At 38.2% G+C, this 12,636-nt stretch overlaps 1 protein-coding gene across 2 annotated transcripts in view; it reads right to left on the bottom strand.

Annotated features, from left to right (window-relative positions):
* The window catches only part of TMEM67 (transmembrane protein 67), a 31,106-nt gene that overhangs the window by 15,200 nt on the left and 3,270 nt on the right, over nt 1-12,636 (bottom strand). For both annotated transcript variants that reach the window (XM_052703346.1, XM_052703345.1), the window contains exons 3-14: nt 11,718-11,811; nt 10,501-10,600; nt 9,918-9,987; nt 9,744-9,818; nt 8,268-8,330; nt 6,944-7,098; nt 6,716-6,824; nt 4,520-4,606; nt 3,629-3,694; nt 2,474-2,630; nt 1,952-2,075; nt 826-931 (exon numbers count right to left, since the gene is read on the bottom strand). In XM_052703346.1, coding sequence (XP_052559306.1) covers nt 826-931; nt 1,952-2,075; nt 2,474-2,630; nt 3,629-3,694; nt 4,520-4,606; nt 6,716-6,824; nt 6,944-7,098; nt 8,268-8,330; nt 9,744-9,818; nt 9,918-9,987; nt 10,501-10,600; nt 11,718-11,811 — 1,206 coding nt within the window. The remainder of the gene's footprint in view (nt 1-825; nt 932-1,951; nt 2,076-2,473; nt 2,631-3,628; nt 3,695-4,519; nt 4,607-6,715; nt 6,825-6,943; nt 7,099-8,267; nt 8,331-9,743; nt 9,819-9,917; nt 9,988-10,500; nt 10,601-11,717; nt 11,812-12,636) is intronic.

Genomic DNA, 12,636 nt, shown 5'->3' with positions numbered 1-12,636 from the left:
AATAAAGACGTGATAGTGACAGAGAAGAAAGCTGACTTTTGTTTTCCTATTCTTCTAATTCCCCATCCCTTCCTTCATTTCGTTCAGCTGATACAGGAATGGTTCCAGTACCAGGAATTCCCAGTTGAATGTCTACCTGAACTGGATACCTGAACTGCAGAGGAATGTTGATAAGCAGAAAACATTATTATTAGTATTTATTTGTGGCAGAATCATTGTTGTGTTATGTTAAATTCAGTATTTTCTTTTATTTATAAGCAGTGTGATCTAACAAGCAAACAAGGCACTTGTTTCTGATTCCCTCCAGATACAGATTATTGAATTATTTCACTTTAACTCTTAAGATCTGTTGCAAATAATTAACATAAGCAGACAAAAAAATAAAGGATGTTATATATGCATTATCAATATTTTAACTTAAACCACAAGTGATCTGATCTGTGTCATAACAACTTCCTCCTAATGCACTTCTTTAAAGAAAAATATTCAATTTCTTGCATAAAATGCTGCTTTTAGTGCACTCCACAAATCAGATACACTTTTACTATTTCCTTTGCCCTACAGTCTAATTTACTATTACACACCCAATTGTAAAATCCTACATATCTTGATTTAGAAAAGACTTGAGACAAAAGGAAGAAGCTTTCAACTGCTTCATCTTCAAAGCTTTGTTTGGGTGAAAACTTGCAACTTCAAAACTGAGCAGAACTACAGACTGCTTCGCTTTTTACAATCCTTCCAGCATGCTCAGTGAAGCAGAATTTCAACAGAACTAAAAGGCTGATTAACAAAACCAGTGCAATTGAGATAGCACGAGGGTCTCACCGTCACACTCTGGGTCTCGGGGTTTTGGACAAGCACATCTGTGTAAGCAACAGTAAGGAGAGGTGGGTGGATGGTTCCCCTCTGAGCGTGGGATACCAGACGAATACTGCAGAAATACAAACAAGTATTATTTAACCACAGCAAAGGGATGAGCTGCTTGGAAGGTATTGATTGAAACTTGCACTGACAGGAAATGCTACATAAAGAGAACAACCTGACCAACCAAATGCGCAATGCAAACTCAGAACTATGGCAATTCACATTTTAAAAGGTGAGTTTTCTCAGAACACTGCAGAACAAGTTTTTCTATACTTGTTTAGAATGTATTTCATTATTCTGTTTTTGAAAGGGGGAGGAGGAGGGGAACAGTACTGTTCTCTTCAGGTCTCCTAATACACTAATCCTTACCTTTTTGAAAAGCATTGTATGTACGTCATAACGACCAGAGCTGGTACATTAAATTAACCTGCAAGATGCTTACCTGCATAGGTGATGAGACACTGCTAATCAGCAATCTTTTTAGCTATAATTTCATACTAAATTGTAAAGAAGCGCTGATAAAAGATCTCAATTTTGTTTAGACACCGATCTCAGAGAAATACGTTACATAAAGAAGGAAAGAAAATGTTCTTTCAAAACAGATTCCACTGCAGATTCATAAGCAGTGATGACCCTAAAAGGCAGTCTTCCTCTACAAGGCTACTGTACGTATAATGACTGAAAGACCATTCTGGACTGTATGACAACATTTATAGGCCAGAGCTTGTAAAAACACTGTGAAAAGAATATGGAATATGAAATAGCACCCTTATACAGTCAGCAATATACACACCAAAAAACCACAGAGGAGTTCTGATGACACTTGCTCATATAAGATGACTGAATGCCCATTAACTTGCATTATGCATACATAGATTGATCCATCTTAAGTGAGAAGTAATCACAGTGACTTTAAGCCCCACAGATCAGTGTTAGGTATTCTCTCTCACTCAGGAGAATAACCTACAGAAACGCCTGCTACTGTCAAGCACAGAACATAGGAGAAACAACATAACAAAACAACTTCCACTTAAGACACCATAAAATGCAGATTGCACAAGACTGTATATCCCATGCATTTAATCACCTTATTGTTATTTTGCTAGCAACTCGAATTACTCTTGGTAGCTTTCCCAAGTCATTTTCTCTTCCACTCAATGTATCCACCAAAAAGAAGCGACGAGTCAAAAGCCAGTTTCTCATACTGCTGCCTTTGGAAAGAAAAGGAGAGTCTCAATACTGAAGAAATTAACTCAATGCACAGGCAGGACGAAATCTAATAAAAGCAGTACATACTCTTGTATTCAGGATGGAGAATTACATATTTCCAATTTAAACTGGTATATAATAACACCAGATAACCTTTTTGTGCATACTATTGATTGGACCAGTATCTTCAACCGAAATTTGCACATAACACTATCAGAACATGCCTAGAAAAATGATAAATTCACAAAAGAAAAGAAGGGAGGAAGGGAGGAAGGCAGAAGTTACAGTGGATGAAGGTATATTGAAAAACAACTTGGAGACTGTAATTAATACAAAGCCTTGGCATTCTGAGTTATTCAGATTATCGGAATTCAGAGAATTGTTACTGTGATATTCTTACCTTGATTCACATACATCTCACTGTACTGCAGATTCAGATTTAACACTGGCACAGCCCAAAGGTATTGCTGTCCACTGTCACCGTTATATTCATAGAACAGGTCATAAAAGATTGGATTAGTAAAATCCAGTAAAATCTTGGAAACGGAAATCTTGCACTACGAGGAAAAACACATCAGAATGCAAAGGTCACTTCAGCCATTTCATGATTTTCTCAACTCGTGGATTCTTCCCTTATAAAACTGCTATGAAATCTGTTCTGCCCTTTGCAAAAGACAATGCATTCCAGCTACTTGCAATTATGGCATGATTTCATATGAAGCCCAGTTCTGGGCTCCCCAGTACAAAAAAGACAGGGACCTCTTGGAAAGAGTCCAGCGGAGGGCCACAAAGATGGTGAGGGGCCTGGAGCATCTCTGCTATGAGGAAAGGCTGAGTGAACTGGGTCTGTTCAGCCTTGAGAAAAGAAGACTGAGAGGGGACCTGATCCAGGTCTATAAATATCTAAGGTGTGGGGGGCAGAATGGTGAGGCCAGACTGTTTTCAGTGGTGAGTGGAGACAGGACAAGGGGAAACGGCTGGAAACTGCAGCATAGGAAGTTCTGCACAAATTGTGCAAGAACTTCTTTACAGTGAGGTGACGGAGCACTGGAACAGGCTGCCCAGGGAGGTGGTGGAGTCTCCTTCTCTGGAGATGTTCAAGACCTGCCTGGATGCCTACCTGTGTGACCTGGTGTGGGGAACCTGCTTTGGCAGGGGGGTTGGACTCGATGATCTCTGCAGGTCCCTTCCAACCCCTACAATTCTGTGATTCATAAAAATGACTGCAGTTGAGCAGATAACCAAAGAGAATGAAGCTCTGCTAACGTTTCTTCTGCTATTTTTCAAAAGACCAGGAAAAAATATTCTAGCAACTTTCAGACACAAAATTAGAAATAGCACAAACACCAGTCATGTCTGGTTCTCTGCTCACCAGCACGAGAGGTACATTGCTACTTGATATAGCCCAGTGCAAGGCCATGAAGGTGATTAAGGGACTGGAACACCTCTCCTGTAAGGAAAGGCAGAGAGCTGGGACTGCTTAGCACTGAGTTATTGATGATACATAAAACAATTTAACTTAAATAGTCAGAAAAGCATTTTCTCTCTTACTTACACTTTGTTCATAAGTTGTTCCAAATACGTAAGCTGCACTCAATTTAGTCTGGGTATCAGGACAAAGCTGAACAAAACATAATAATAATTAGACTAATTCAATTAGGCTATTACTTTCTGACACTAAAAATTCACAGGTACCCCAAGCAGCTTATATAATCAGCAGATTCATTAAATATACACTGAGTTTTATTTTGTTCTATTTTTAAGGATTGGTTTTAAAGAGTAAGCAATAATACTTATTGTATTAATGTAGGTGTTAAAATGCTGTTTGAATTTATTCTCGCACAGTATTTTCCAATGTCATCACTAGCTCAGTAACCCATTTTCTCAAACACCCATTTCCTTAAAACCTGGAAGGCAGAAGCAAGACAATTCATCCTGAGAAGGTACCAAAACAAAGAGCAAACCACCATCTAAATCCTGAACGTCTGCTATTCTTCTGCAGATACTGAAGCATTGAAAGCAAAGTGCACCGAGAGTGACGTGAAGGGCTTGGACAAGAGGATGGACAATTCCTGATTGTTTTTGCCCGTCTTCCTTTTATTGCCAGCCTAGAGAATTGCTGAGAGAGCCTACATCACTGCTGGACTGCTGACCGAATTATGCTTTGTTACATTCCATAGCTTCCAATTTCTGCTGTTTCTCAGAACTTTCAGGTATTTTAAGCGGATATTGGACCACTGGATGATGGGTTGCTGAGATTACACTCTTCATTTTAGAGAGATCATCTTGAGACTCAATCGAGGGTTACTTTCCCTAATCTACCCATGTTTACCTTATGAACTGTCACTACTGTAGTAATGAGACACTTGGCTTTTGTTTGAAGGCTTTGCCTACAGGCAGTCACAACACCACCGCTATCCAAAAAAGGCAATTACATCAAACCTACCTGTAAGAGGCCTCCTTCCAAACTCTGCCATTTAAGAAAGTTTCCTGCTGCATCATACGAGGCTGCAATAAACTGCAGTTTCACATCCTGATGATAAAAAAAGGAGACAAACAACAAAACACTTTAGGGATTACTGTGTCATTGTTCTATGCACCTCTAAAACTTTCAGTAGGATGATTTATTTTTCTCCCTTAGATTTTATGCTTTTAGTTTTGGTATTTTACTTTTTTTGTTTGCTTGTTTTTAAACTTTATTATCTTTTTTTTCTTTTATAGCCTCACTTTTTGCTTGTATTTTTTTGCCCTCAAACCAAAAGCTTCCAAGAGAATAGAAAATGGTTTCTCTTGAGTGCACACCCGTAATTGTATATTAGATATATCAGGCATTTTCTCAACTCAAACTCACAATCAACACAAATTACCCACAACCTGAAAGCTACAAAACCATACCACTGCTATGCTTCTACCAGATCATGCTTATTCAACTACTTTCATGTTTGGTGGTGATTTGGTGGTGTATGAGACCCTTAGGTCGTGGCCTGAACCAATGGTTGAAGCACGTGGTGAAGGGGCACAGCCAGGCCTAGGAGCACAGCTGCAAACACATCTGCACAACCAGAACCTCCCTAACCTCATTTAAAGGCTGGCAGCCTTAAATGACTGTAAAAAACACTTATTTAGACTTAGTGAAAAAGAACACGAGTCTTACTTCTTGATTTCTGCTGAGAGGCCTCTGACCTCCTGTATTTATCTCAGTACTGGCAGGTAAAGGTAAACCTAACAAAAGTAATAAATACTGAGATATTTTAATTGACAGTGACAAAACAGCTCAGTTACAACGTGACTTTTTCTATTTTGCTGGAATGGATTTTGTATATCTCTCCAGCCTCTTATTTCCATTTCCTATAGATATATAATAAGTATTTTGTTTTATAGGCCTCTGCTGTTAGAACTGGTAGGACTGGAAAAATCTATTCACATTAAGAAAATTATACAGGTTGATATGCCCTATGTAATCTGAAATCTATGCAGGTTTCTAACATGCAGCAGCCTCAGAATTTCAGCCTTACGATGAACACTTCTTACTTGTTAAAGCAGAAGCTGAACTGCAACACTGCAACTTTGTTTAATATAAAATACAACACAACTTGGCTAAAAAGCCTAATAGTTTATTTTTGAGTCAACTGGAAGAAAAGATAAATATAGCAGTACAAACAACAGGTTACCACTAAAACTATTCTCTGTGATCTACTTAATCTGTATGAACTATTCCAATTTTACTAACTTTACAACAATTTCATAAAATAAAACACCAATTACTTATCTAAAGAAAATGAGATTTCTGAGCTGGAATGATAGATTGAATCAATTTTTGATAGAACTCAGCTTGTTCAGACTTGTAACACAAGAATGAAAATTGATGTAATGGACATATGAATAGAAATATGTGCATAAGTGCCAGAAACAAGAGAAGGAAGGGCTTAAATAGTGTAACAACTATGGAGAATACAGTTCCCATCACTGCAAATGAGGAGAGGGCTGAGATAAAACTACAGGTCAGACATGCCAGTAAAAACTCTGCACCCTGACACCAGGAGTACAGCAGCAAAGTTACAGCACATCACTTACACCCTTATTTTTCTAATTAGCTCATGAGGAAAACCAACAGATCTGTAAGGATGTATGCATTTCAAGTAAGGGAAAAACACATGTAACAACTTTCTTAAGACTTAGAGAAATTGAAGTAAAGAATACTAGGAGTGAAGGGCAATGCCTAACGTATTAACTTTGTAGGGGTATAAAAGATCCAAATTCTAGTTTATCACTGCCAATCCACAAGAATCTTGGAGTCTTACTGAGGACTTACTAGCTGGCTTGTTTCCTGTGTCACACACAATCGGTCCTGGTCAGATCACTTAGGTATGCTTAGCTCTGCATTACGAACGTGAGCACACAAGTATGAGCAACAGAAATATGTGTGCAAGTGTGAGTTAGTAAAATAATATTTTCCTGGAGAAGTTTTTTCAACATAAATATCACCCTCTTCTTCCATACAGATCTCCCACTGAGTTTTGTTACACCAGCTGCCTAAAAATTATCTTTAGTGGACTTGGATCTGCAACAAATTGAAAACTTTTTAAGTGATGATGTCCTCTTCCTAACATGCAATTCCCCACATCTATTGCCTCCCACTTACCTCACTTCTTCCTTTAAAACTGAAGACAGTAGGGAGATGATTTGTCTCAAGCACTTGGGATGCTAATCCTGGTTGATAGCCATAATACAGCCATGGCAGATTATGCCTCCTGAAAAACATCACAACGTTTTCTCTACATAAACACAGTGTTTTAAATCAAAGAACACTCAGAACAATAAATTCCATAAACACAATTCAAGACAGAATGTAATGGAAAAGGTAACTTACCAGAATGCTATTGAATGAACAATACCTAGCCTTGCTGTATTGGTATAAATATATTGAAATAAAGTGCAGGCATCTGTACTTGAAGAACTCAGTGAGTTCATATTCATCACACACATATTTCCAAGAGCTTGGCATGCTGTGAGGTTAGAGTACAACTGCAGTGGAGAAACACAGGAACACAGAAAAAAAAAAAATCTATGAGCAGTTTTTTGTGAGATACAAAATTTGTTACATTTAGTCATTCCTAAACCTCATCTTCACTTGAAAGTGATTTTGTTTTGCCAACATCTAATATTTTCTTCAAGTTATTCTGGTTCTACATTTTTAAAGATGTCTTTTTTTTTTTTTTTTTTTTTTGCATTATTTGGATCGTTATGATTAAAAAAAAAATAAAATTAAATCAGAAACTGCACCTGAAAAATGAGGCTTTATTATAGCTACATGCTTCATAAATATCCTCTCTTCAGCTTAGTACTTCTTGTAATCTGCTGCTTCTAAACCTTGTATTTACATGATTGTTCAATTTTGGCAAACAAACTGCTGCCATGTGATGCCAGAAGTGACTCCTGGCAGCTGCACACAGGTGCCAATAATAGAATTAGCATTAACTCGCCAGCACCCGCTGCCTTTGCATGGGTCAGATCAGCAGCTGCACAAACATTCAGGCAGCACCTCGGAAGAGCTCAGCAGGAGAAACAGGATTAAACTTATCGATGGGATGAGAACAGATTCAGTTGGTGAGAATGAAGGGAATGAGGAGGAGGATGCATCTCAGAGCAGTGTGTGTGAAATGGGGAGAAAACGTGGGTCATGAGAAGTTAAAGCGAGGTTGAGAGGAAAGGAATGTGGCAAAGCAAGAGTGAGAAAAGGGGGCTGGTAAACGAGGCAGGCTTATCCTCTTCGCTACTGTGCGTGATTCTGTTGCTGCAGCCACTCTTCATGGTTACTGCCACCCAGAGCAATATGCAGTTAAATAAATTAACACATAAATCAAAACAGAAATAAAATGGAAGGTTCAGTGGTTATCCTTCTCCATCACAAAACAGAATTATCAGTAGAAAACTGACTATTGCAGGACTTTCACACTATTCACCCTGTGAAGATTTTAGCCACAGAGAGTGGCTGAATGCAATACCATTCATTAGAGCTTAATAGCCTTTCTAAGCATTCTGGATATATATTTCTCTTATCTGTTGTCTTCTCAACATAAAGTTATTTAAAGCAAGCCAACTTCCACAAACTAAAGCCCCAGTGTTAGAGGGGCTCTTATGCACAGTACTTGTTTTGCATAAAAAAGCAAACTGCAAACATTAATGAAACTCACCCAGCAGGCAGAGGCTGAGGATTGCAGGTTTTTCAGAAACCAAGCCGATGTCAGTGTTACACCCTGTAAGTAAGGAACAGCTTCACTGTCTTTGTTCAGAACAATTAACTGAACACAACAGTCTGGGAAACTGTCAAACAGAAGAAGCTACTTATTTTTTATAAGAGCTTTCTAATCTTTGAAAATGTCTAAATCGAACCAGCTCCCTTCTAAACTCAACCACCAAAATGAAATCCTTTGTTTCACTCCAATAAGTTAGACAAAATACACATAGTAAGAGTGGAACTACTGAAGTTTTGAGTACAGATTCTGTGGCAGAGGAGCTCTTTTTACTGTACAAGGAAGTACTAATAATTTCAAGAGTAAAGAGTTGACTGGATGGTAAATTTAACTTGCAACCACATTTGCCAAATTCATTTCACCACTTGCATTTTACAATTGGATTTAAACCAAACTCCTGAACTCTGTTCTTCCAGAGTCCAACCCCCCTGTTAAAGTAGATTCCCTACAGTAGGTCACACAGATAGGAGTTGAGACTGAGATGAATGAAGAAAGGATAAGACGTGCTTGCAAAATAAGACTGACAAATGAAAACTGAGGAGAACTATTTGAACAAATTTATCTTGGGTATATGACAGGAGATGCTGGTTTAATACCTGCTTATACATCTTGCTGACTGACAGGACACAAAGTTGGGCAAAACAGCAAACACTGAATTCAGATTACAAAGTTTGTAAAAACACAGGAAACAAAGGGGGGGTATCTAGTGGGGAGATGAACACGTGGTAGGTGAACTGAAAAGAATGTGAACCTTGAGTACTAGGGGGATAAGGGAGCAAGCTCACTATAGCATCAGGGTATAGTAGTAAAAAGAGGCTGGGCCTCTGGTGGATTGAGAGATCCTACCCAGAAATGCCCTCAGGAGACTCTCCCTTTATTTGAATAAAGAAAGCTGAAGACTCCTGTGTCTCTTTTTGGGATAACTGAGCAAGCCTATTGGAGCAGAAATCTTCCCAACAAGATGGGTCTTGAATATTCCAAGAGAAGGAGATTCCACAGCCTCTCTGGGAAGCCTGATCCGGTGCTCCATCACTCACACAGTAAAGAAGTTCTTCCTGGTGTTATTATGGAATTTCCTGTCCTTCAGGAAGCTTTCTGCCCGTTGCCCCTTGTTCTGTTGCTGCATGCCACCAAAGAAGTCCACACACAATAAATACAACAGACCACATACAACTTTGTTTTGATACCAAACTTGTGTAGATTACCTCCGCTTTTCAGCCTCCAAGATGTTCTCAAACCTATCCCAACAGAGCAATGCTTGCCAGATCTACATATCCACTCCTCTCTCTATGCTGATGCAAATTACCTCACAATCACTGCGACTGGACAGCAAACCACCACCTTCGTTTTCCAGGAAGAGAATTTAAAAGACTTGCTGGATACAGCTTGAAAATGCTTCAGTACAAAAATACTTACTAGCTGTCCAAACCGAACAGTTGCAATTCCCTTTGGAGGTAAGCTTTCACGAGCGCTGAAACATAAACCTCCACTCTGAAAAAGAAACAAAATTTACAAATGGAAATGTTTGCATTTTTCAACACAACTTTTCATTTTTCTGAACTTTGATGAAATAAGCATTCCTCTACTTACTAAAATATTTGGGGTGCTACAGTCACACGACTTGCTTACATTGATGAATGTCTGTTCACATCTTACACACCTACGGATTGCAAACATGAAAAAAACACTTAAAATGCAGTTAAGTATGATATTAAGTGCTTAGTGAATGCTGATTACATAGGATGCCTTTTAAAGAGGTAAGGCCTAATGACACCAAGAGCATCTTCAACAACTCAAACTGAAATCCAAAACTCCTTATTAGTTTGTTTCTACTGTCAGTGAAGAAGCAAAGAAATGATACAGACATCAAAACAAACAACAAAAAAAGCCCACAGAAGCAAAACACACAAAAAATGAAAAGAACAGTGCTGGGAAGGTAAGGATTTTATCAAACACAATACATATTAAGTTTGATATTGGCTCGAGAGATTCCAACTCATTGCTTTTAAGACTCTCACCAAGCTTTAAGGACGTATACAGTAGAAGCAAAAGAGAACATTTCTATTATTCATAACCGTTTGTATCCCATGGATACAGACTTTATCTCAGAAATATTCCATTTAAACAGAATATGAGACTTCCAAATTTATCAGTAAAAAGGAAGAATACTTACCTGCTTCCTGACGCATCTGAAGTGGAGAACGACTCTGCGCTCCCATTACAAGCTGTGCACAATGCTTCATTTAGCAAAATGCCATCAACACTTCTTTCCACTGAGTTGAAAAGAAAAGCAGCTGTGATATAACAGTGTGATGCACAGTATGTCATGCAGCTTAAAAAAAGTGCTAAGAATGAAAGCGTCAGCGCAGAGATCTGAAATAAATGCAAAGATTTTGTCTCCTCCAAATCAAAAGCACAACTTGCACAATACATCCACCATAAATGCATACTCATATTTATTTATGTTGGGCTGACAGTTGGACTCGATGATCTTAGAGGTCTTTTCCAACCTTAATGATTTTCTGACTCTATACATGTACGTATGCCAATGTGTTGTTTATACAGTGCATACACACCATTGTAGTCATGAAGTATTTCATGTATTTCTGCTTTGCTGTTTCAAACCAAAAAGGCTCAGAATAGATATATTTTTTCATGTGATATTAACATTTCTAGATTCCTAAAAAAATTAAAATTAGTCATCCTGGAAAGAGTGACTCTCTAGTAGACTATGTAAGAAATTAAACCAAACTGGCCATTAAATATTTAATCAGAGAATTACAGACACGTGAGAAGTTTTTTTCCATCCTGTGTCTTTGCAAATGAAGAAAATTAGAGCTCTCAGAAACTTTTTTAACTACTTTTTTAACTCTCAGAAACTTTTTTAAGAGCTGCAGATTTAGGCAGGCGTTTGTCAGGGAATCACAGATTCAGTGCATTTTAGGGAAGCGTGAAATCCACAGATCTGAACACACAACGGCTTGCTTGGTGCACTCAGGCTTCCTGGTTCCACCTGCCCATGTATCTGTAATTTCCATACTGCAAAGTGCCCACGCGTTATATTCTCCAAAACATGTGTGTGTTTTTTCTTACGTCTGCACTGAAATTGGTTTTACTCCCCATTTCACCACCTACTTCCATGTGCCAACCAGCTTCAGGAAAGTGATGTAGTGTTGCAGTATTCTTTTCTACAACTCTTTCTCATTAGTTTTTGTTTCTAGGAACAGTGATAAAGATTTGCTGTCTTTGAGGAACGAAGTTTGGGATCAATAGCAATGCTAAATTATTACCTTACAAATGCAAACATATGTTAAATTTCCTTTTTTATTTAAAAGAACTCAAATATCTAAAACAAGCAATAATATCGCATAACTTGCATATATTTCTTACCTAATATTTCATTACTGAGGCATTTACATTTTCCTTCAGAAGTCAGGCCCTTAGGGCAAGTAATACAATTCCATCCATCTTGAGTAACCCCACTCTAAAATTAAACATAAAACTATTAACTTTTTCAAAATCAATCATCAAATACCTGTGACGAATGACTGATCCAGATGTTCTTTACTAGAAAATTTGTTCAGATACAACATAATTCTATCCAAAGACAGACCAAAAAAAGTATTTTTGAGTTTTTCTGAAACATTTGTTAATACCTGTAGTAAAGACTAGAGTTCACTGAAAGTGCTGGGTTTAAAAAAGATAGAGTTTTTCTGCTAAAATATACATGTGTATACATATATATAAAAGCAATCAAAATACTAATGCATAAAGTCATATTTACATATACAGAACTAATGGAAATGAAGAAGTCTTAGAGTTGATCAGCTATCGTAACTGCACGCATGTATCTGAACAGTTCACAAGCACACTTCCGTTATATTAAGGAATAAGGGCACCCCAGATCAAAAACAATGGGAGAAGTGAAGATAAATGACCATCTTTGGGTGATACAGATGTTATTCCCTTCTCCACTGCCATGGGATCGAAGAAAATTACCACCAGTACAAGTGGAATGACAAAAACATCAATAGATATTTGCCAAGGACTTGGTCTAGTCACAAGATGAAAAGAAGAGAAAAACTACTCACATTACCCAGTTAGTTGCTAAACTTATGCAATTAAGCTCTTCTCTTGAGTTGAGAAGGAAACTATTCTAGAACGGGCTGCCCAGGGAGGTTGTGGATGCCCTGTCCTTGGACGTGTTCAAGGCCAGGTTGGACGGGGTCCTGGGCAACCTGATCTGAATGTGTATGTTTGGTGGCCCTGCTAGGCAGGGGGGTTGGAACTACATGATCCTTGAGGTCCC

This window comes from Tympanuchus pallidicinctus, unplaced genomic scaffold (genome assembly GCF_026119805.1).
Source record: "Tympanuchus pallidicinctus isolate F22 unplaced genomic scaffold, pur_lepc_1.0 scaffold5, whole genome shotgun sequence".
Lineage (NCBI taxonomy): Eukaryota > Metazoa > Chordata > Aves > Galliformes > Phasianidae > Tympanuchus > Tympanuchus pallidicinctus.
This window is presented reverse-complemented; position numbering and strand designations above follow the sequence as displayed.